At 42.3% G+C, this 24453-nt stretch overlaps 1 protein-coding gene across 1 annotated transcript in view; it reads left to right on the forward strand.

Moving 5' to 3' along the window:
• LOC143276511 (tetratricopeptide repeat protein 21B-like) overlaps positions 1-24453 on the forward strand; it is a 67076-nt gene that overhangs the window by 833 nt on the left and 41790 nt on the right. Inside the window, exons 2-16 of the mRNA XM_076581048.1 lie at positions 134-263; positions 2159-2269; positions 3538-3602; positions 4412-4513; positions 7982-8064; positions 8872-9066; positions 10958-11042; positions 12390-12488; positions 13047-13337; positions 14430-14537; positions 15696-15788; positions 16659-16788; positions 19573-19658; positions 21037-21108; positions 23110-23233. Of these exons, the coding sequence (XP_076437163.1) occupies positions 134-263; positions 2159-2269; positions 3538-3602; positions 4412-4513; positions 7982-8064; positions 8872-9066; positions 10958-11042; positions 12390-12488; positions 13047-13337; positions 14430-14537; positions 15696-15788; positions 16659-16788; positions 19573-19658; positions 21037-21108; positions 23110-23233 (1774 nt within the window). The remainder of the gene's footprint in view (positions 1-133; positions 264-2158; positions 2270-3537; positions 3603-4411; positions 4514-7981; positions 8065-8871; positions 9067-10957; positions 11043-12389; positions 12489-13046; positions 13338-14429; positions 14538-15695; positions 15789-16658; positions 16789-19572; positions 19659-21036; positions 21109-23109; positions 23234-24453) is intronic.

Raw genomic sequence — 24453 nt, forward strand, 5'->3', positions numbered from 1 at the left:
GTGTTCTTTGTGTTTGACTGAAGTATTATTGTAAAGCACTTTGAGAGGCTTGAAAACACTTCATTACATGTACTATTTTTATTGTTATGATGAAAATTATTATTTATGTTCATTGCCTTTGTAATTTGTCCAGGCTAAGATCAACTATTACTGCAGGGAAGGATACTATGGACACATGGAAAATGCTGCCAGTGAAGGCCTCCATCGCTATGGCAATGATCCAGTGCTCAAATTCTTTGTGGCTTTTTCTAAAGTCTTGCAGGGTATGGTTTTTGATATACTTACATTGGATGTATTCATTTGGTTTGATTGATGATTTATGCTTGTATGTGATTGATGTGAATGCAGTGAAATGATGGACTGGTAAATCGATAGCTTTATGTTCTTGTTTGTATGCAGTTGATGTTGTTTTCTTCCAGTTGTGCCTGAAAATATGAAGGATTTGGATGATTGAACAGCAAGTTTAACCAGTTTTAATTTTTGCCTCCAGTTCCCACTTTGTGTGACCAGCACTGAATGATGACCCATATAAGTTTTGAGATAAGCAATTGCTCAGAGGTGGGGATAGTGATACTTTCACCCTTTGATCGCTTTAGTTGCCGCTCGGGGACCTGCAGCGAGAACACCATTATCACACTGCGACTTGTTGGGAGAACTCTGCTGGCACCAGTCAGCATCTTGAGCATTAGAGTTAACAAACTTGCGCTGCTCTTCAGTTTTTATGAATAACTCCAAACTTAGCCAGCACTTCCTACCACATGTACCAGAAACATCCTTCTCATTGTTGAGCCATCTCTTGTGCAGTTTGGAGCAATTTCAGCATCTTTATTCTTCAACCAATTCAGATTGTAACCAGCAGTCTCACTTTTGACCATGATATATGGGACAGCAAGCTGCAAGTCTAAGTGAAAGTCAGTTGGCGGAAATGATTTTGCTGCTGACAGTGACAGTGGAGAAGAGTTTGTGCCACATGGCAGCGAACGACAGGTGATACTGACAGCTCTGCTGCACAGCCGGTTTTCAGCTGTTTGTATTGTGCAGCTGACTTAGCAACTAGCAGCCATTAGCAGCTTGAATATAGCTGGTGATGTAAGGGTTATGTTTAACAAGAATTTAGAGATTAGCTTGACTGAAAGTCATATGTATCATCATATTTGTAATAAAAAAGAAGAAGCAGCAGTTCTGTGAGAAAAAAAGAAGAAGAGAAAAAGATCGGTGAAGAAAAAAAAGAAGGAAAAAGTATGAACCACAGATTAGAAAAAAGTATGTTCTACACACACACACACACACACACACACACACACACACACACACACACACACACACACAGAGTTAAATATTAATGATAGTAATAACAACAATGATGATGATAATAATAGTAATAATAATTATAATGATAATGATGATAATGGTCATAATAATATGAAAATGGTAATGATAATAATAACAGTAGTATTAATAATGATATGAAAATAATAATGATAATAATAATGTGTGTTTTTATAGAACGTATCCTGTTGCTTTTGATGCATTTAACAATACCTGTGTCATATAAAGAAGGTAAAGGAATGCAATTAAAAATGAAAAGATACAAACTGAAAGGTGATTATTAAACAGTAAACTAGTTTTGTTTGGCATAGACAATAAAACAATAACAGATGAAATCTTTCACTTGATGATGTTATGGGCAAAGAGTTTATTTAATCCACAAAAATAGCATTAGATGTTACAGAAAATTATATACATGCAACAGAAATGCAATACTATGATTTTTTGGGGGGAAAAAAGGGCTGCCCCATTCTGTACTAGTAACGGAAAATGCATGAGCCTAATGATTTATCTCCTTATTTGGTAACACAGGCTTAGTGCAGTCCTTTTTGATTAGTTAACAGTTGGTTTGCATGCATGCTACAGTTTACAACAAAAGCCAAACATAGAAGTGCCTCTTTGAGACTGGCTTTGATTTTTTTTTTTTTTTTTTTTTTTTTGAAGATATGTTATTATAGAATTCCTAGGCCTAAGTCGGTGCATACTTGTGCTCAGCCCTGTATAAGAATAGTTACACAATAATAAAGAGAAATTATAAATAACTCATAATTCTTGATTTTAAAAAAAATAACACCTGTAATTTTGTTTTTCTGCTGTCTGGTGCCTGTAGATCGAGTGCAGGAGGGGATCCGTGAACTGGACATGCTGAAGGATAAGAGAGACATCAATCTCTGCGCCACCATGGCCCTCATGTTCGCACATAAAAAGAGCCACAATGTTGGTCAGTGTACTGTGTGCCAGCGTGTGTGTGTGGGAGGGGCGGGAGGGTGGGGGGCAGGGAGAGGAGTCTGTGTGTGTGTGTGTGTCTGTCTGTCTGACTGTCTGTGTAGAAAATTCAACAGTGAAACAAGTCGGGAGAGCTTATACTGTATAGTACTCCTGCTTTGCAAACCCAGTGTTCACTGCCTTTTTCAGCCCACCACAGTCTTTGAAACACAGCCTTTAAAGCAAATCTATAACCATCCCTTTACAGGCACTTTCAACCTAACTAAGGTACTCCATTTCACAGTTGGTATCTGTGGATCGACATCTATCATTCCACATTCGGTATCTGTGGATCTACAATTATCACTTCCACACATGTTTGTGTGTGTTCTTGTGTGCTTTATGTCTGACTGATGTGTCATAGTTTGGTTTGAAAGCACTATATAACTGCAGGGATGTGAGAGCTATGCAAATACACATGATTTTATGCGCTTTTCCATTTATTCATTTTAAAAGCTAAAAAATGCATCAGCTAGTTAGGTGTGACACGCAGAAAAGCCCCCGAGGCTATTTCTGAGATCTGGGCAAATCCGTGGAAGAATGGGGGAGGGGGTGAGATTTAAATGTGATGTCACTGTCAACATCTGTTGAGTTGCCACTGGTGATATATTTGATGACAAAATTGGGGGGAAAATACCACCGCCTTGATTTCATCCTTCTGGATAATGAAAGGCTAGTTTCTCATATGTTCTGTGTTGATCCAGCGAGCTGTTGTACCAAACATTTTCGTTGCTTAGATCTGTGAGTCACATTTTTGAACAGACCAAAAAAAAAACAACAAAAAAAACAAACAAAAAAGTTGAGAATGAAATATTTGGTAAGTTATGTTTTGCCCAAATGCGCATGGATCTATTGCACAAGTACCAAAGGTTCATCTGCATTTCAAGCATAAAATATTTGAAATATTATGTTTTGCATGCGGTCTCTGTCTTTCATTTGGACGTTGGTACATTTCACTTTCGCTGTTGTCTTTGATCTTAGATGGCTTAATATCTGTATTGCATGATGTCACTCTGTCATTGGGCTTTTTGCCCTTACTATGTGTGTGTGTGTGTGTGTGTGTGTAAGCATCCATATGTGTAGTCATGAGTTGAAAGAAAGGGGGGGGGGAGTACAAAATCAGTGTGTTAAGTTCTATTACTTTCATTGTTGTTGCTGTTATTGTTGTTCTTGTTTTAAAGGGTGGGGGGGGTTAACATTCTTGTGAATTGTTACTGTGAACAGATCGGGAAGCCATCACTCAGCTGGATGCCAAACTGAAGGAGGAGCGGAAACAGGCAGGAGAGCTGGTGAGGAATGATATAGATACACAGATATGTTGACATGTAAATATTGACGGGCGCAGTAGCCGAGTGGTTAAAGCGTTGGACTGTCAGTCTGAGGGTCCCGGGTTCGAATCACGGTGACGGCGCCTGGTGGGTAAAGGGTGGAGATTTTTACGATCTCCCAGGTCAACATATGTGCAGACCTGCTAGTGCCTGAACCACCTTTTTGTGTGTATATGCAAGCAGAAGATCAAATACGCACGTTAAAGACCCTGTAATCCATGTCAGCGTTCGGTGGGTTATGGAAACAAGAACATACCCAGCATGCACACCCCTGAAAACGGAGTATGGCTGCCTACATGGCGGGGTAAAAACGGTCATACACGTAAAAGCCCACTTGTGTGCATACGAGTGAACGCAGAAAAAGAAGAAATGTAAATACTACAAGTACAAGTAACTGACTGATAAGATTTTTTTTTTCTTTTAGATGAAATAGTTTTTTCTTTAGCGTGATGATTGCAGGCATGATGGTGATTCCAGACTTGTCTCTCTGTGGTGATGGCAAACATTGGTGCAAGGGAAGTACCTTCCTTTCAACCCCCCACCCCCACCCCCTCACCACACTACACCAGTACTCCAGTCTGTCCAGCTGCCAGCGTTGTTACTCTTTTACGCAAATTTAAGATTAACATTGCTCCTGGTGAATCTGCTTTTCAAAATTTCTTGTGTGAGCGTGGAAAAAGGAATTCAGAAAAAAAAGACATGTAACATGATTCATTCCAGTGTTCATACGTTTCCTTAGAGTCAAAACAGTGTAACTTGTATGATTGCAGGGACTGTACTTTGCTGGTCTGTTCCTGTTCCTCAATGCCAAGTATGACAAAGCACGGGAGTACATTGACCGCATGCTGAAAATGGCTCCCAGTTCCGTTGAGGTGAGGCGATTTTATAACTGCAAGATTTGCATGTACTGTCAGCCTTTGACTATCTTCTTCATCGTTTTCTTCTTCTTCTTCTTTGTCCTTAACTCTGAAGTTATTTGGGTTCTACACAGAAGGACTAGTCGCCGGATTCTTAGGTCTGTAGGTTGTGTGTCAAAGCCTGGGTCTCTGCATATGGTTTTCCTGTCCCTTCTGCAGTGTTGTGAGACCTTTTCTTTTTTTTTTTTTTTGTCTTCCCCTCCATCTCCCTCTCTCAACATGTTGTCAGACCATCTGTTTTCCGGTCTCCCCCTCCATCTCCCTCTCTCAACATGTTGTCAGACCATCTGTTTTCCTGTCTCCCCCTCCGTCTCCCTCTCTCAACATGTTGTCAGACCATCTCTTTTTCTTGTCTTCCCCTCCAACTCCCTCTCTCAACATGTTGTCAGACCATCTGTTTTCCGGTCTCCCCCTCCATCTCCCTCTCTCAACATGTTGTCAGACCATCTCTTTTTCCTGTCTCCCCCTCCATCTCCCTCTCTCAACATGTTGTCAGACCATCTCTTTTTCCTGTCTTCCCCTCCATCTCCCTCTCTCAACATGTTGTCAGACCATCTCTTTTTCCTGTCTTCCCCTCCATCTCCCTCTCTCAACATGTTGTCAGACCATCTCTTTTTCCTGTCTTCCCCTCCATCTCCCTCTCTCAACATGTTGTCAGACCATCTGTTTTCCTGTCTTCCCCTCCATCTCCCTCTCTCAACATGTTGTCAGACCATCTCTTTTTCCTGTCTTCCCCTCCTCCATCTCCCTCTCTCAACATGTTGTCAGACCATCTCTTTTTCCTGTTTCCCCCTCCATCTCCCTCTCTCAACATGTCAGACCATCTCTTTTTCCTGTCTCCCCCTCCATCTCCCTCTCTCAACATGTTGTCAGACCATCTCTTTTTCCTGTCTTCCCCTCCATCTCCCTCTCTCAACATGTTGTCAGACCATCTCTTTTTCCTGTCTCCCCCTCCATGTCCCTCTCTCAACATGTTGTCAGACCATCTGTTTTCCTGTCTTCCCCTCCATGTCCCTCGCCTCGTACCGTAAGGACACCACCAGTTCTCTGGCCTACAGAACCTACTTTTCGGAACTGTGCCACAAATTCCCCACCTTTCAAGGCATCTTCACTGACGGTTCCAAGTCAGAGGACGGAGTCGCCGCATCTGCGTTCTGCCCCGCCTTTCCTGACCGGCCCTCAACGGAACACATCCTGTCTGACAGCTCGGTATACACCGCGGAACTGACTGCACTGGTCCTGGGGTTAAAAATGGTTCTCTCTTCCAAACAGAAGAGATTCATGATCTTTTCCGACTCCTTATCAGCCCTGGAGGCGATCGCCTGCAGGAATATCACTCATCCCAAACTGCTGGAATTTTATGAAACTTTTACTCTCGCAACGAAGAAAGGATACGAGGTTGTGTTGGCCTGGGTTCCCGGACATGTTGGCATTCGTGGTAACGAAAGGGCGGACCTGCTGGCCAGGAACGCTGTAAAGAAAGAATTGTCCAGATCCTTGGTACCCTATACAGACATGAAGCGGAAGGTCAATTCTTACGTTAAAGATCTTTGGCAAGAGAAATGGAACACCCAGATAGACAACAAGCTCTTCCAGATCCGTCCGGACCTGGGGGAGACCCTCCCTTCGGGGGTGAAGAACAGAAAGGAGGAATCTGTGCTGTGCAGACTGCGTACGGGGCACACTTTTTTTACTCATTCTTACTTGTTGAAGGGGGAGGAGGCCCCTCGATGCGTTCCCTGTGACGAGCCTCTCACCGTGAAACACGTGCTCCTTGACTGTTGGGATCTGCATGACGTTAGACGCAGACATTACACGGCGGTTTCTTTGAAGACTTTGTTTCGTGATGTCCCTCCGTGGGCGCTGATGGACTTCTTAAAAGAAGTGAACCTTTTTAACCAGATTTGAAGGTTTTAAACTATGGAAGTTTTTTTTTAAACTTTGGAGTGGAAAGTTTGAAGTGGTGACTCGTTTTAATTGGTTGTTTTTTTAGCCTTGTAGTAGTAATTGACGCGGCGATAGCCTTGAGATGGCCTTAGTGGTCGGCGAGGCTCTAAGCACCATAATTTCATTTCATTTCATTTCTCCATGTCCCTCTCTCAACATGTTGTCAGACCATCTCTTTTTCCTGTCTTCCCCTCCATCTCCCTCTCTCAACATGTTGTCAGACCATCTCTTTTTCCTGTCTTCCCCTCCATCTCCCTCTCTCAACATGTTGTCAGACCATCTCTTTTTCCTGTCTTCCCCTTCATCTCCCTCTCTCAACATGTTGTCAGACCATCTGTTTTCCTGTCTTCCCCTCCATCTCCCTCTCTCAACATGTTGTCAGACCATCTCTTTTTCCTGTCTTCCCCTCCATCTCCCTCTCTCAACATGTTGTCAGACCATCTCTTTTTCCTGTCTTCCCCTCCTCCATCTCCCTCTCTCAACATGTTGTCAGACCATCTCTTTTTCCTGTCTTCCCCTCCATCTCCCTCTCTCAACAGGTCCTTGGAGGATTGTTTTTAGCAAAGCCATTGGATCTCGTAACATGTCTGTACCAACAGAGTTTCCTTTTCTTAATTTCACTGATGTTTCTTTGGTCTTTACTGCTTGGTGGTTTGGCTTGTGATGCCACCTTATTTCCATGGCACTATCACTAGATATGTCGCTTTACTTGTGTCCATCTGTAAATAATGGGACATGGTGAGTGAATTGAAAGATAATTAAGCTCCCTACTATTCATCTGTTGCCTTTATTGGTTTGTTTACTGAAAATCTAATCAAAATCAGACACTCACACACACACCTACACAAAGCTCGCATGCCTACACACACACGCACGCACACACACACACACACACACAACTTTCCTCAACCTCCATGCAGGCATAAACATTTCCATAATATATTCAGAATAATAGAATCATTGGTACCAAAACCTAGTTTGGTTGTGGGGTGCGCTGCACTGCAGAACGCATCACCAGCATCCTTCATTCTGGTGGTCATGGGATAGGGCCAGAATTTCGGCAAGGCCACTCAGCAATGTTGTCTGCCCACTTCTTTGGCTGTATGCCTCATCTCCTTTTCCCATGCATGTTTCCCAGAAGGATGGTTTTGGAAATCCCATCAGATCTTGTCACATGGCCATACCATTCAGATTTCTAAGACACAGGGCAATACAAATCTATCCAGTTTGTAGCATGTAATACCATGAAATATTGGAAATCTTATGGTTATAATTACAATCATATCTGTTTTAATGTTAAAGAGAGAAACGGCCATGAACAAATTTCACCAGCCTTTGCTGCAGTTCTATTAGTATTAACATGCCAGGTATTGCAAAAGGCCGACAAAATCTTTTATTGATTATTTCTGTAAATGCTGTATTTCACACAATGAGTTTCATCTTCCAGACTTAAAATGGTGCATTTTTACCGTGCAGGGTCTGACTGTCAAAGGCTGGCTGGAAATGATGAGTGGGCGGGAAGCCAAGAAAGCTATCCGCTACTTTGATGAAGCTCTCAAGTCAGTCCTTGTATTTTCAGCTAAATTCTAACTGTGTTTGTGTTTGTATTATTTGTATGTAGTATTCCTCATCCCCCAATATTCCTTGTGACCATGGTACAGTTGGTACCTTGGTAACAAAGCAATTCTGTTCTGTTCTCTTCTCATCTGTTCTGCTCTCTTCTGTTCAGTTCAGTTGTGTTTTATTTTATTTTATTTTATTTTATTTTATTCTGTTCATTGATTGATATATTTATCTGTGTATAATTATCATAAGCATGCTGATTTTTCATGGTACCCATTTTTTTTATCATTCATGCACACATACACATGCATCATTTCTACGTAGATCTTGTTGAAACACATGCTCTCACATCGTATACAGATTTCACATGCTGTTGTTTTTGCTGAGTCATTACATCATCCCACTCGATAAGAGAAAATGTTGTCAGTGACAGTAAAACCATATCAGTAGCTCTCTTTGTCTTTTCCTCTATCAACAGTTTTCACTTTTCAGTTTCACTTTCTCAAGGAGGTGTCACTGCGTTCGGACAAATCCATACACGCTACACCACATCTGTTGAGCAGATGCCTGACCAGCAGCATAACCCAACGCGCTTAGTCAGGCCTTGAGTGCATGCTTACATATTTGTGTACCTATGAAAGTGGGTTTCATTTTACGTAATTTCGCCAGAGGACAACACTCTCGTTGCCATGGGTTCTTTTTCAGTGCGCCAAGTGCGTGCTGCACACGGGACCTCGGTTTTTCGTCTCATCCAACAACAAATTGACAATGAAACCCTGAAAACTAGCCACGTTGTTCACCAGGGAAGGATCACGGAACATCGATGCACTGTTTGGCAAGGCCAAGTTCTTTGAGCAGCGTCACAACTACAGTGGTGCTGTGGAACTGGTGAACCAGGTGGTGGTCAACTTCCAGGGATTCCTGCCCGCCTTTGTGGAGAAGATGAAGCTTCAGCTGGCACTGCAGGACTGGGACCACACACTGGAGGCTGCTCACAGGTAGTGTGTGTGTGTTGGAGGGGTTGGGGGGGGGAGTAAGGGGGAAGAGGATAAGGAAGGAGTTAGTGGATGGGCGTGCATGAGGTTTTATGTGCTTAGATTCCTACAGGGAACAGGAATGACAGAGAAAGTGGTCTAATTGCATATGTTATAAATGTATTCACAAATCTGCTCCTTCCTATCTCTGTGGCTGCCTTCACCTCTGCAAACGCTCACTACGATTGGCGTCGGATCCACTCTGTTTACGCATACCCAGATTCAAACACTCGACTGTTGGCCGCCGTTCTTTCTCTGTCTCTGGACCTTGCAATTGGAATGAACTTCCACTTTTGCTTTGTCAGGTCTCCACACTCAGCTCTTTCAAGTCTGGCCTTAAAACCCACCTCTTCCCAAAATAGCCTCCCTTTCCCGCCTCTTCCTTGTCTTCAGTTTCACCAGTTTTAGAGTTATGCATACATGTGAATGACTGGTGCGAAAGCGCTTTGATTTGTCTCTGCACAAGATTCAGCGCAATATAGATAACATTATTATTATTATTATTATTATTATTATTATTATTATACAGACAGAACAAACCAGTAACTTGTGAAGAGAGTTCTGATGATGACATCAGGGCCTCAACATTATCTTACAGAGCAGACATGGCCACAACAACAACAGCGATTGACCCATCTATGCTTGACTTCTTGTTTATCATCTTTATATGTGCTGTATGATATTGTCCATTCTTATGTATTAAACTTTTTTCTTTTTTTTTTTTTTGAGCTTGCACCCTATACTCCAAAGCACCTGATAGTCAATGAAATACAGCAAAAGGTTAGGCAGGTCTCATTGCAAACAACCCAGTCGAAACAACCAGCTCAACGTGTGTATTGTACAGATAACAGGTTGTACGGTCATCATATGTTGCTCTCCTGTTTTTGAAGGCTTTCTCTGATTGGTTGCACCAGGAAAAGTTTGTCTACTCCATTTTTTCAATGTTTTTTTCAACGGTTGAAATAGAAGGGGTGCCTGAGGGTAAATGCAAACAGGCAAGTCTAATTGCAAACAATAGGTTTGGGTGCATGTGGACAGATTAAAACATCGCACCAGACTTGCATTGTTGGCTTTGATCACACACACACACACACACACACACACACACACACACGTATCTAAACACACACACCCCACTCCACACACAAACACACCCTTTTGAAAATGCTCAGTCAATGTAGCATTGTTTGCAAATAAACTCACGTCAAAATGTCCTATGGTCTAATTGTATATGACATTATTTTGGAGATTCCTGTCAAAACATGTTGTGATCTGTCACCAGCATGCTTTGTTAAATTCTCCCAGCGTTGGTAATACACAATTCATTCAACATATCCAATCAAATCAGCTGTGTCAGAGTTCAAGTACTACTTTGCTTCCCTTGATTTTTGGAATGTGAGAGCATGTTTGTGAACTTGATGGGCAGTTGTGCGTGAAGAGAACAAAGAGCGCAAAAATGGCCTGAAATAGCTGATGTTTGACTGGTTCTTGGAAGTGGATATTTATCAAGGTATAAGAATGAGGTCGAAGCAGACGTTGAATTGTTAAACATGTGATGACAAGGGGGGGGGGCAGGGGGGGGGGGGTGGTACACAAACCATTCACAGTTTAGGCCTACCTACCCTGTGAACAATATGCTAAGAATGTAAGAGGAAGAGGATTTCAGCAGGAAATTGTCTTTTATGTTTATGAAGCTTTTGTGTTTCACACCAGCATTGTGTTTTTTTCCGCAAGACATGCATACACTTTGGAAAAATAATCAATTCACAGCCAGCTTTTATCAGACTTGTATGTCTATCCTTTCTTGTTTTATTGTGAAAGAAGAAAGAAGATGTGAAGGGTGTTGTTGTTTCAGGGCGTTGGAAGTGAACATGCACTGTGTGGAGGCCATGGTGTATGAGTGTCTGAACATGCTGTGCAAGGAGGGAGACTACTCTGAGGTGATGTGTCTTTGAGGTGTTTTTATAAACCATGTTCTTTGCTTTCTCTTGGTTTCTTCTTTTTCTCTATTTTTATCTGTCTGCCTGTGTCTCTGTCTCTGTTTCTCTCTCTCTCTCTTTCTTTCTCTCTCTCTCTGTGAGTCTCTTGGATTCAGTTTTTCTGTCTGTCTTCCCTCAACTGTTTTTTTTCTTAAACTCACACACACGCACGCACGCACGCACACACATATCAGGAGAGGGAATGCTTAGCCACATTCAGTCCAGCGTTCCTGGTGTTGGCCCCAGGGACTCTCAGAGTGGCTCAGAGAAATAGTCCCGTAGCCTTCAGTACCTCCAAACACAGTACCTGAAAGAATCCAGGACTCCTGTTTATAAGGACGGTTCTGCTGAGGAAGCTGTACAAAAGAGTGGGCAGGAATCTACATTCAGTGCCCAGGAGACAGAGAAGGAAAGATCTGCTTCGCTTCCTGCCTCTACTCCACCAATTATATAGCTGAAGTAGAAGCCCTGAAAACAGCAGCAGCCCACATCAAGGTCAGCGCTTATGCTACCCATAATGTAATTTTCCTGAATGATGCCCTGTTTGTCCTGCAGGCCTTACAGTCAAAAAACACTGATCCAAGTGACCTGTCCTCCACTCTTGCCTCCCTCTGCAGGAGCCAGGCTGTCGTCCTGCAATGGCTTCCCTCTCTGTGCAATGTACTGGGCAGTGACACTGTTGATTCCCTCACAAAAGAAGGCACTACACAACAGCAACAGCATCCTCACCACAAAAAGACAGACCCCTGCTACCTGCTGACTAGGCAGGAACAGGTGTCTGTGTTCAGACTCCGGACAGGCCACAACTGCCTGAACTACCGTTTATACACTAAATTCCACGTTGGTCAGTCAGCAAGATGCTCCTTTGGGACTGACAGCCAGACAACAGAACATCTGCTGCAGTCCTGCCCCCTCCATGACGTTCTCAGGAAGAGGTACCGGCCTGACCCAACTCCCGTGACCGGGAAGCTTTATGGCTGTGTGGAGGACCTGCAGCATGCAGCTGCCTTCATCACAGAGACTGGGTTGTCCATCTGGCAAACAAGAAGAAGAAGAAGAAATACAACATACAGTTGATGCACACTGTATCAGTTATAATGACCCTATTAGTAATACCTTACTCATTTCTCAAAAATCACATGTTCCAAACATATAAACATAATCTGTAAGATTCACACATAACATTCTCTCTCCCTTCCTTCTCAACCTTCCTATCAAGGTTATTTCTCCACCTGTCCTTTCTACATTCACAAATTCTTTAAACACTCACCCAGAACAGAATTGACATGGACAGTGCCCACCCTGCAGGTGTCAGGCAAAATCGGCGACATCATCACCACCATGGACAGGTTCGAATCCCGCAGTGGCCACCTCTACTGCCAGATGGCCCAGATCTTCTCTAGACTGGTAGGTTACCTCATTAGTCACTGTAGTTTTTTTATGATTATTTTCGTTGTATACCACAACACCATCCAAATCTACCACACCCTCACTCTGTACTGCAAAAAACAAACACAGCAATAAAAGCAGTGAAATGAATATATATTTATTAATCACTGTATACCACAACACCATTTTAAATCACTACACCCACCCTCTCTGCAGCAAAAACAAGAAGTCCCATAACAACAACAGTTACATAAGTGTTTTTAATCACTCTATATAATTCAAGCTCATCACACTTTCAGTGTCTGCATCAAAACAACAAAAACCAAATAAAAACTAACAACCAAAAAAGCAAGAAGCTAACAAAAACAATAAGTATTGAATTTTTTTTTTTAAATCACTGTACCATAACATGATTGAAACCTACCACTCCCTCACTCTCTGAAGAACAAAACAATTAAATAAATGTCATGAAAACTCAATTTCAGTATTAGCTTACACTGTGATGTCATTCATAACTTCCTATCTCTTTCTTTTTCTTTCCTTCCCTCCCCTCCCCACCCCCCCACACCCACACAGTGCGGCCGCAACGCCCTGGTGCTGCAGCAGACCCACACCCTAACGGAGCGCGCTGTGGGCGTGGAGAACGACAACGCAGACTATGTCAACGAGATGGGGGCGCAGCTGCTGCTGAGTGGGAAGACGAAGGAGGCCATGAAGTGTTTCCGCGGGGCCATGAAGCTGGACGAGACCAGCGTGCAGGCCCTGACGGGGATCATCCGCTCACAGCTCCTGGAGGACCGCGTGGAGGAGGCGGCACAGCAGCTGGAGTTCCTCCAGGAGATACAGCAGAGCCTGGGGCGGTCTGCCGTGAGTTACAGTGCAGTGCGATGTGATACTATACAATACAATACAATACAATACAATACAATACACTACAGTACAGTACAGTACAATACAATTAAATACATTATGATATGATATGATACAATATGATAGAATACAATACATTATGATATGATATGATACAATACTATGATACAATACAGTACAATATGATATGATACAGTACAGTATGATACGATATGATTCAATATTATTACACAATACAATACAATGCAGTACAATACGATATGATATGATACAATATATTATGATACTATACCATACAATACATTACAATACTATACAATACATTGTGATATGATAACATACCATGCAATAGAGTGCATTATGATATGATACAATACAATACATTATCCAGTACGATACCATACCATGTACCATACCATACAATACATCATGATACAATATGATACAATACAACACAATATGATTCGATTCAATGCAATACAATACGATACAGTACAATATGATACAATACAATACAGTATTATGCAGCACAATATAGTCCAATATAATACAGCATGTCACCGTACCATGTACCACACCATACAATACATCATGATACAATATGATACAATACAACACAATATGATTTGATTCAATGCAATACAATACGATACAGTACAATATGATACAATACAATACAATACAGTATTATGCTGCACAATATAGTCCAATATAATACAGTATGTCTTTATTCAACCAGCTGGTGTTGGAGTTATGGGCAGTGGTTGGGTAGGTAAGGCTGGTTTGGGGGCCAGGGATTGTTGGTGTGGTTGTGGGGAGAATTGTATGTGTGTTGGGTATGAAGGGTATATGGTTTATGGTTCGGATTTATGGTTCAGTGTTTTATGGTCGGATAGGTGTGGATCTGTATGTTTCTGTGTGTGCACTGTTAGTGGTTTTGATGGGTGTGCATGTGTATGTTTTTTGGTGTGTGTGTATGTGTGTTTTGGTGTGTGTGTGTGTGTGTGTGTGTTTATGTATGTGCCATTTGTGAATGTTTGTGTGTAGTGTGTATGTGTACATGTATTAATGGGCACACGCTGTGTGCAGGAGCTGGCTTACCTGAGTGCAGTACTGGCCCAGAAGAAGGGCAAAGGGCCGGAGAAGGTGATAGAACTCCTCAATGAAGCCATCGAGCTGCACTTTGCTGGACTTAAGGTAAATATGCGTGTGTTTGTGTGCGTGTGTGTGGGTGTGGGTGTGCACACGCATGTGTACTTGTGTATGTGTGTGCACTTAGGTATGTGTGTGTGTGGTCATGCATGTACTAGTTCTGCAGTTTCAGTTTCTCAAGAAGGCGTCACTGCTATTGGACAAATCTGTATATGCTGTTCCTCATCTACTAGACAGTTGTCTGACAGCAGCATAACCCAACACGCTAGTCATGCCTTGAGTGCATGCATGTACTTTTGTGTACCTACAGACACTGTGTTGGTGTACCTACAGACACTGTATTGGTGTACCTACAGTCACTGTGTTGGTGTACCTACAGACACTGTGTTGGTGTACCTACAGACACTGTGTTGGTGTACCTACAGACACTGTATTGGTGTACCTACAGACACTGTATTGGTGTACCTACAGTCACTGTGTTGGTGTACCTACAGACACTGTGTTGGTGTACCTACAGACACTGTATTGGTGTACGTACACCGACACTGTATTGGTGTACCTACAGACACTGTATTGGTGTACCTACACCGACACTGTATTGGTGTACCTACAGACACTGTATTGGTGTACCTACAGTCACTGTGTTGGTGTACCTACAGACACTGTGTTGGTGTACCTACAGACACTGTGTTGGTGTACCTACAGACACTGTGTTGGTGTACCTACAGACACTGTATTGGTGTACCTACAGACACTGTGTTGGTGTACCTACAGACACTGTGTTGGTGTACCTACAGACACTGTATTGGTGTACCTACAGACACTGTGTTGGTGTACCTACAGACACTGTATTGGCAGATCAGCATTCTGCCACCTTTGTCCTTTGTTGTGCATGCAAGTGCATATGTGTTTGTCCCTGTGTTGTCCCGCATGCATGCACATGTGAGAAGATGAGTATGTGTGTTTATTGTTCATGTCTATATATGGTGTGTGAACATCCCTTTTAACATACATGTGTGTCACAGGGTCTGCCTCTTATTGCTCACATCTCTACGCGGTGTCTGAATATCCCATGTGTGTCACAGGGTCTGCCTCTTATTGCTCACATCTCTACACGGTGTATGAATATCCCATGTGTCACAGGGTCTGCCTCTTATCACTCACATCTCTACACGGTGTATGAATATCCCATGTGTGTCACAGGGTCTGCCTCTGGGCATTCAGTACTACGTCCTCCTCAACCCTGACTTCTTGCTGCAAGTGGTGCGAAGCTACCTGCAGTATGCACCTCAAGTGGTGAGTTCCTTTGCAGATGACAATTTTGACAATGCATTGACCATAACTCCTTTTAGCTTTTAGGTTTAAGCAGCTGAAGGAGAGGATTAGGCCTCACCTCCCCATGCCAAGTCCTAGACAAAGTGGATATGAGTTCACTGTAGTGTAGGTGAGCAATGATATAAAAACATCAGCTAAGGAAAGCAAAGCAAAAAAACCAAAACAAAATGCTTGAAATATACACAGAAAAGATTAACTTCAACATACAGGGATGTGAGAGCTACACAGAGACGTGTAAATGCGCTTTTCCATTTTCATTGAAAAACAACAACAAAAAACTGACTCAGGCACATTGCAACATATTGCTATTTTCTCCAGACTGGTGTACATACAACTGAAAGTAAGTGGGTGCGAGAGAAAATAAAGTCCTCATTTCAACCAAATAAATACGTATCTCGTGCTTCATACATTTTCGCCCCTTTTTTTTTTTTAAATGCAGTGAACAGTTCTGTCGGTTACATTGCAATTTATTTCTTTTGCAATTTTTCCATGGGATTTATATCTTCTCCTAGACCACTGCCCCAGTGGCTCTAATGGTTATGGGACCTTTAACCTTTTAACATACATGTATTTACTAGTCTGACCTTTTTCTCTTCATCAGAGTTGTGTGGTGCATTTTTATGTCTTGATTTGCAAGCGCTTTGATTAACCTTAGCACATGATTCATTGCTATATAATACCTTTATTATTGTTGTTATAATTATCACCTTTTTTATTATCATGAGTGGTGCTAGACTATCATCATTATCATCATCATTATCACTATTATCATCTTTATGATAGCCCCCAGTGAGCGATGACCTGTGTGTGTGTGTGTGTGTGTGTGTGCAGCCAGTACAGACCGGCCAGCAGGTGAGCCCCATCCTGAAGCGCTGTCACCAGGTGCTGGACCCCCTGACCCGTGCCGTGCCTGGCCTCATGGAGGGACTCTACCTCATCGCCAAGGTCAAGTACCTGGCAGGTACGGCTAGGTGATGGGAGCAGGGATTGTTCCGGGGGAAGGGCGGAATAAGGGCTTAGGTCAAGTTCCTGGCGTTAAAAAGGGGGATACAATTATCCACAATGAAATAAACAAGAGAGGCAACACGGCTGCTCAGCCGAGCACAAAATCCAGCTCTTTAGTTGGCCGAGCAGCGTCTAGCGTCTTGGGTCAAAATTTTTTTAATGCCAGACTTTCCCACCGCACTCTGTACTGACCGGCACATTCGCCGCGGTATTTCTGGCCCCGCGCGCCAAACTGGGACACTGCCTTCTTTGTTTCACTCAGCCCTGCGGCCCCCGCCCCGCTTTTCCCACCTTTTCACAGCATCCACACATTTCCTGCAGCGATTACAGAAAGTTGAATTATTGCTATTCCTGGTTGTATTATTGGAGTGCAGTTTGATTTGATTTACACAATTTCATTATTTTATCAACATCGTTTCATTTTTTTTTTTTTTTTTTTTTACCTTAAAAATCTTCGTCTTTCTCGTGGAATGAAGGGCACGGCAGTGCCATAAGCCGACAGACACTCACCCCGCTCTCCATCCCCCTGCTGCTCGCACTCACCATGCTACAGTGTGTTCATTTAAACGTTTGTTGTGCTGCCAAGAAAAATCGCACAACTCAAAAGGTAAGCTAATCTGCATGCAGGCATGCTATATGTTCTGTGTGTATTTACGATGTTATTGTGCTAAACGCCTGTTTTCTTAGAGAGGGATTTAAACTTAACGATTTTTGCGATCATGTTTCTGCTTATCCTTCTCTTCTCTTTCTTCATTTATGTTTCAGCCGTTGCCGCAACAACCGCTATGTAAGAAAACATATTGTGTTTGGAGTCAATGGAAAGCTTATTTTGTGTTCTTTTTAGAAAACCACTTCTTTAGTCGTTATTTCCGATCCATCCGAGGAGATGATGCGCGAAAGAAACAAAGCAGATTTACCGCCGAACAAGCGTACAGCGAGTGCTGCTGGCGCGGCCTGTTTGTCAGCCACGTTTATTCATATCCATGCCCTACTTCCTGGGTTCATGAACTTTCGCAGGGCCAACTAAAGTGCCAGCACTGAACACCCGTGGCAAGGCCTTCAAGACTCACTTGTGATACACTTAAAAATAAAAAAAAAATCCAAGCTTTTTATGTATTGAGTATAATTTCAAAATGTAATGTTTAAGATGAGAAAGATCAGTTTAAAGCAAATTAAGTCCCCTAGCATTAATTACAGAGTAATTTCCCTTTTTTACTATCTGCACCAAAATGTTTGCAAAAGAAATAAAACTTCCATGCTTAGCAAAAGAAGTTTCTGTTTGAACAGAAAATGATAATAATGACTGCTCTTGTTGTTGGGTCAGAATATCAGATCAAAGTGCCAAGTTTAGAGAATACAAAAAATATAAATATAACAGTAAATGCGGTTTGCATATAATTAGGCTTCATTTTTTTTTTTTTTTGTGCCCATCCCAGAGGTGCAATATTGTTTTAAACAAGATGACTGGAAAGAACTGAATTTTTCCTATTTTTATGTCTAATTTGGTGTCAACTGACAAAGTATTTGCAGAGAAAATGTCAATGTTAAAGTTTACCACGGACACACACATAGACACACACACACACACACACACACAGACAGAGACAACCGAGCACCGGGTTAAAACATAGACTCACTTTGTTTACACAAGTGAGTCAAAAAGGGTAGTATTACAAAATGAGAGGCATCTGCGAAAGGTACTGAGGGAGGGAAAGAAAGGGTAAGGGTTAATTTTTACATGTATGAATAACTGATCAAATAAATCAGCTAAACAAAATAAAAGAAAAGAAAAGAAACACCTGAATAAAATAAAGTAGTTGGACATCCACCACCATGATAAATACACATGTGCACAAATGAATATACAATTTACCCAGAAGCAAAAATGTGTCATTTTTATAGCAAGTAGTGAATTTCTGTACATTTAATTGTGACATTTTTTTTTTCATTTTGGCTTCAAGAGAATAACATTTTCATTTGGGCTGATGTACATTATTTATATGTTATCCATTTTATCAAACAAATATTTCTTTTTAAAGAGTTTCTGAAGTTGACATTGCCAGATATGAGTTTTAAAGAGGAAGGGAAATTGTTCCAGTATAACCTGCCACTGTATACAAAATTTGTCTTCATGAGATTGAAGACTTGAAGAGATTGATTCTAGGAAGAGTTGCTAATCGTTTATGAACATGTCTGTCAGTGTTAATAATATAGAAAAACTATCTTCAGTACCAGGAGGTGCCAGTCCAATACTTTTCTGTGAGAGTGATAGAGATTCCCAAATGATCTGATGTTAGACATGTTATTTTGATTAGATAGACATGTTATTTTGATTTGTTAAAGTTTTCTTTTTCTTCATCTGACATGAGCATGTTTGAAATCCTGCTTTTGATTTAAAGATACAAGTCCCATTGCTCCCAAACATGTGCATACTATGGACCTTGTTTTTTTGAAATCTCTACCTCAAAATATCCGACCCTGTTCCACAATTAACTCTTTCAAATCTAATCTTGAAATATGTTTGTTCAAACAATATTTTAAACTATACAGAGGGATTTGAGAGCTATGCGGAATAGTGTAAATGTGCTTTTCCATTTTTAAAACAAAAGCATCTGTCAGCTGGGCGTAACTGCTGCAGAAAAGCCCCAGAACCATTCCTGATATCTGTGCAGAAATTACTATTATGATTATTGTTATTATTTGTGGAGTTGTTTTGTTGTGTTTTTTTTTTTACCCACAGCGGACGTGGAGTCGGCACAGAGCACTCTACAGCACTGTCTGGACCATGACCCAACCTTCTCTGATGCTCACATCCTCATGGCCCAGGTGACTGTTGTTGTCCTGACTTGTTTCCATTGTAGCTTTGATTTGCTTACTTTTTGTTCAACGATAATGATGATTGATTGATTGATTGATATGGATATTTATATAGCGCCTGTCCTCGGTCGGAGACCAAGCTCTAAGTGCTTTACAAACACAGGGTCATTTACACAACAGGCTGCCTACCTGGGTAGAGCCAACTGACAGCTGCCATTGGGCGCTCATCGTTTGTTTCCTGTGCCATTCAATCAGATTTCAGGCACGCACACCTACTCACTCAGACAAACATGTAACATTTAACATTGTACGTGTATGACCATTTTGTTTATTTACCCCACCATGTAGGCAGCCATACTCCGTTTTCGGGGGTTTGCATGCTGGGTATGTTCTTGTTTCCATAACCCACCAAATGCTGATATGGATTACAGGATCTTTAACGTGTGTATTTGATCTTCTGCGTGCGTATACAGGGGGTTCAGGCACTGGCAGGTCTGCACATATGTAGACCTGGGAGATTGGAAAAATCCAAATACAGTCTTAGCTACATCATTTCACAAATACCCAAGCAACTCATAGGTACACGTTTGTGTTGTCCAAGTTTTTAACCTTTTCCTGCCTTCTCCATGACATCACCACTCAGATACTTCACAAGTACCCAACGAATCCCAGAGACTGACACTGCAGGCAAGAAGGCCGACCAAGATGTTCTGTCAACAAAAATGTTCATGCTAGTTAATTCCATGCCCTCTTTGAAACATCTGCAACAAACATATCAATGGTGTAGTTAGTGGCATTCTTTGTGTCCTGTCCAAATCTTTTTTTTTTAACAATGGGACAAGAAATAGAATGTCTTACTGTCTTAATACCACAACCACCCGTTATTCTTGGCAACACAAACATTATCCAGCAATAAATCAGGAATGACCCAGGCAAATTTTGTGGATCTTGAGACTAAGCAAAATAAACTAGAGATTTAACAAACCAGAAATATTGTTTAATGCCGAAGACTTACAGCCTGTAGCTGGTACAAGGGGAAAGAATTATTTTGGCTCTGTGTTTAAACAAAATTTTGTATTGAAAGACAAAGTATTTCAAGAGATTAAAAAAAAAGTTTACAGTGGACACGGACACACACACACACACACACACACACAGGGATACAGACACATATACAGCAAAGTCAGTGTTATTACATAGACTGACTGTGTTTACACATGTGACCCAATCAAAATTAATGCACCCGCACACGCATATATTCTCACACAAGCATGAAAATGCATGTGCACACACACAGACACAGACACACACACACACATACACACACACACACACACACAGTTTTACCTGTGTGTGACTGACGACTGACTCACCTGTGTTTGGTCAGATTCACCTGCATCAGAACAGCTTCAAGCTGGCCAACCAGTCCCTGGAGGTGGGGCTCAGCTACAACTTTGAGGTGGGTCAGAGCCGTCAGTGTGGCGTCTTGTGTGTCGGTTTGTGTTCAGTTGTATTGTGTCAGAAGCTACTCTTGCTCTCTCTCGTCTTGATCACACTGATTCTCTTCTGGCTGGCATTCCTGACATTCTCTCCTTCAAGAACTCTAGCAAGTCCAGAACTGTGCTGCAAAGCTAATGTTTAGAACATGCAGACAAACCCATATAACTCCTTGTCTTGCAAAACTACACTGGCTGCCCATCTCTCACAGGATAAATAACAAATTAGCAGACATGTGATTTAACTCTTTCAGCACCATAGGAGACTTAAGACAACTGGACAGTTCACTGCCATAGGTGACTTGAGTCAACATAGAGGGGTCATGTTACATGGACTGTTTTTCACGTTGTAACAAAGTTTGAAAGCTGCAGCAAACCTTCCCATGCAGTAGGACATTGACTAACCTTACCCCCCTTGAATTTGAAGTGAATCAGTCCACTGTGTTTTGACACAAAGAGAATGATGTGACTGAGATCGTCAGGCCTGCAATATTTGGCACTGGGGAGTGCATTTCATGCACAGACTTGGCGAAGAAAGAGTTTATATCATAAACCATACTGCACCCACATGCCTTTTTGACTTGCTTTATGTCTGTAATCCTTCTAGATCTTTACACTCTGCTGCTGATTCGAAACTGCTGACAATTCCTGAAAGAAACAGGGAAAAACAGTCTGTGCTGTTTCTTTTATTCTCTGGAACAAAGTGCCCTTTTCAATGCATCACATGGATACCCCAGTTCAGATTAAAAAGCCTCTCAAAACACCCTTCCATTCTGCTTTCCATCTAACTGACAAAATGGGCTTCTTGAACTTCTGCTGGCCGCAGTGTGTGTGTGTGTGTGTGTGTGTGTGTGTGTGCGCTTAATTTGTATATGGCATGTCATACTTAGAGTCCATCAAATTTATGATTTTGAGTCCGTAATTTTAGTCCATTTCAGTCCATCTGGCTAACTGGTTGATGCTTTCTTGCAATTTTGATGTCAGTACGTTTATGGATGAATGATTTGAAATAAACTGAATTGTCATCTGTACATAAATCACAAACCATTGTTAAATACAGAGGCAGATCATGAATATATAGAGAGAATAAAAATGGACCAAGGATAGACCCTTGTGATACACCATACCTTATTGTCTTTAAATCTGATTTGAAATCATTGATACTAACTAGCTGTTTTCTGTTTGATAGAAATGATGAGATAAGCAGAATTGTATCTTGAGATAGTCCATATATAACTAATTTCTTTGATAAGAGAGAATGATTAATGACATCACAGGCTTTTGAAAATCCACAAAAACTACTCCTGTTAGTTCATCATCATTGATATTTAAAAGCCATTTATCGACCATCTGTGTCAGCGCTGTGTGGTGGGAAAGGTTTTCCCTAAAACCAGATTGTTTCGGGTGAATCAGATTAAATTTACTCAAATGGGAAGTGTATGTTTTTTAGTGTGTTCTTTAATGGTTTTGATAGAATTGAAAGAATTGAGACTGGTCTGAAATTTGAGCAATTTGACTGGTCACCTGATTTGAACAATAGAATGACTCTAGCTTGTTTAAAACATAATGGAAAATAATTCTTGTCAATGCAAAGGTTATATATGTATGTCAAGGTATCTGTTATCACTGGGGCAGCTCTTTTAATGATTTTACCATCCATTTCATCCAGGTCTTTTGTACTAGACTGCTTGAGGGACAGCAAGTTGCATAGGCATCTTGTACTGATAAGAAAGGAATGTACACTTTGGAATCTGTATTTTTAGATGAACAATAATTGTTTAACAGTTTTAAGTCAAGAGAGAAAGAGAGGGGGTTGGACTGTTCATCAGATTAGAAACACAATACTAAACCTGGCAAATGATTTGTAATCAGATAAATAAATTTGTACTTGATTGATTTGCGATATATATTTGTTTTTGTCACTATGACCTGTGTATCATGACGAGGTTTACAATGTGATCCAGGTACGTGACCACCCGCTCTATCACCTGATCCGGGCACGCATCCTGAAGAAACAAGGGGACACGGCTGAGGCAGCCACCACTCTGAAAATGGCCATGGCCCTGCCAGGGGTCAAGTCTGGATCCTGTGAGTGTGTTTGGGGGGTGGGGTTGGGTCTGAGTGTGGTGGTGCTGTGTGTGTGTGTGGAGGGGAATAAGGGAGGGGGTCGGTGTGCATGCTGTTTTTTTGTTCTGAGAAATATGTTTTTGAAAAAATCTAGTCATATCTTAGATGATGCTTGAAAAATTCAGGAGTCCAGGCAAACTATAGTCTAGAATATCCACAGGTCTGTAGTGCCCACTGAGATGCAGACAGACTGTTAACTGAAATATACAGTATACACCTGACCTGGGTGTTGGTGTGGGATAGGTGAAGGTGAAAAAGTGGTATCAAAGCCATAGCCAGTGGTGCCAGATCTGGTGGTGTTGATGGATGACATCTTGTCAGGCTTCACTGAACCTTCATCCACCCAGGCAGCTAGCACTGAGCTTTCATCCACCCAGAGCCTTCATCCACCCAGACAGCTAGCACTGAGCCTTCATCCACCAGAGCCTTCATCCACCCAGACAGCTAGCACTGAGCTTTCATCCACCTAGAGCCTCCATCCACCCAGGTAGCTAGCACTGAGCTTCCATCCACCAAAGCCTCCATCCACCCAGGCAGCTAGCACTGAGCTTTCATCCACCTAGAGCCTCCATCCACCAGAGCCTCCATCCACCCAGACAGCTAGCACTGAGCTTTCATCCACCCAGAGCCTCCATCCACCAGAGCCTCCATCCACCCAGGCAGCTAGCACTGAGCCTCCATCCACCAGAGCCTCCATCCACCCAGGCAGCTAGCACTGAGCCTCCATCCACCAGAGCCTCCATCCACCCAGGCAGCTAGCACTGAGCTTTCATCCACCAGAGCCTTCATCCACCCAGACAGCTAGCACTGAGCTTTCATCCACCCAGAGCCTTCATCCACCCAGACAGCTAGCACTGAGCCTTCATCCACCCAGAGCCTCCATCCACCCAGGCAGCTAGCACTGAGCCTCCATCCACCCAGAGCCTTCATCCACCCAGACAGCTAGCACTGAGCCTCCATCCACCCAGGCAGCTAGCACTGAGCCTCCATCCACCCAGACAGCTAGCACTGAGCCTCCATCCACCCAGAGCCTTCATCCACCCAGACAGCTAGCACTGAGCCTCCATCCACCCAGAGCCTCCATCCACCCAGACAGCTAGCACTGAGCCTCCATCCACCCAGAGCCTCCATCCACCCAGAGCCTCCATCCACCCAGATAGCAGGCACTGAGCCGTCAGGTG

This window comes from Babylonia areolata, chromosome 32, assembly GCF_041734735.1.
Source record: "Babylonia areolata isolate BAREFJ2019XMU chromosome 32, ASM4173473v1, whole genome shotgun sequence".
NCBI lineage: Eukaryota > Metazoa > Mollusca > Gastropoda > Neogastropoda > Buccinidae > Babylonia > Babylonia areolata.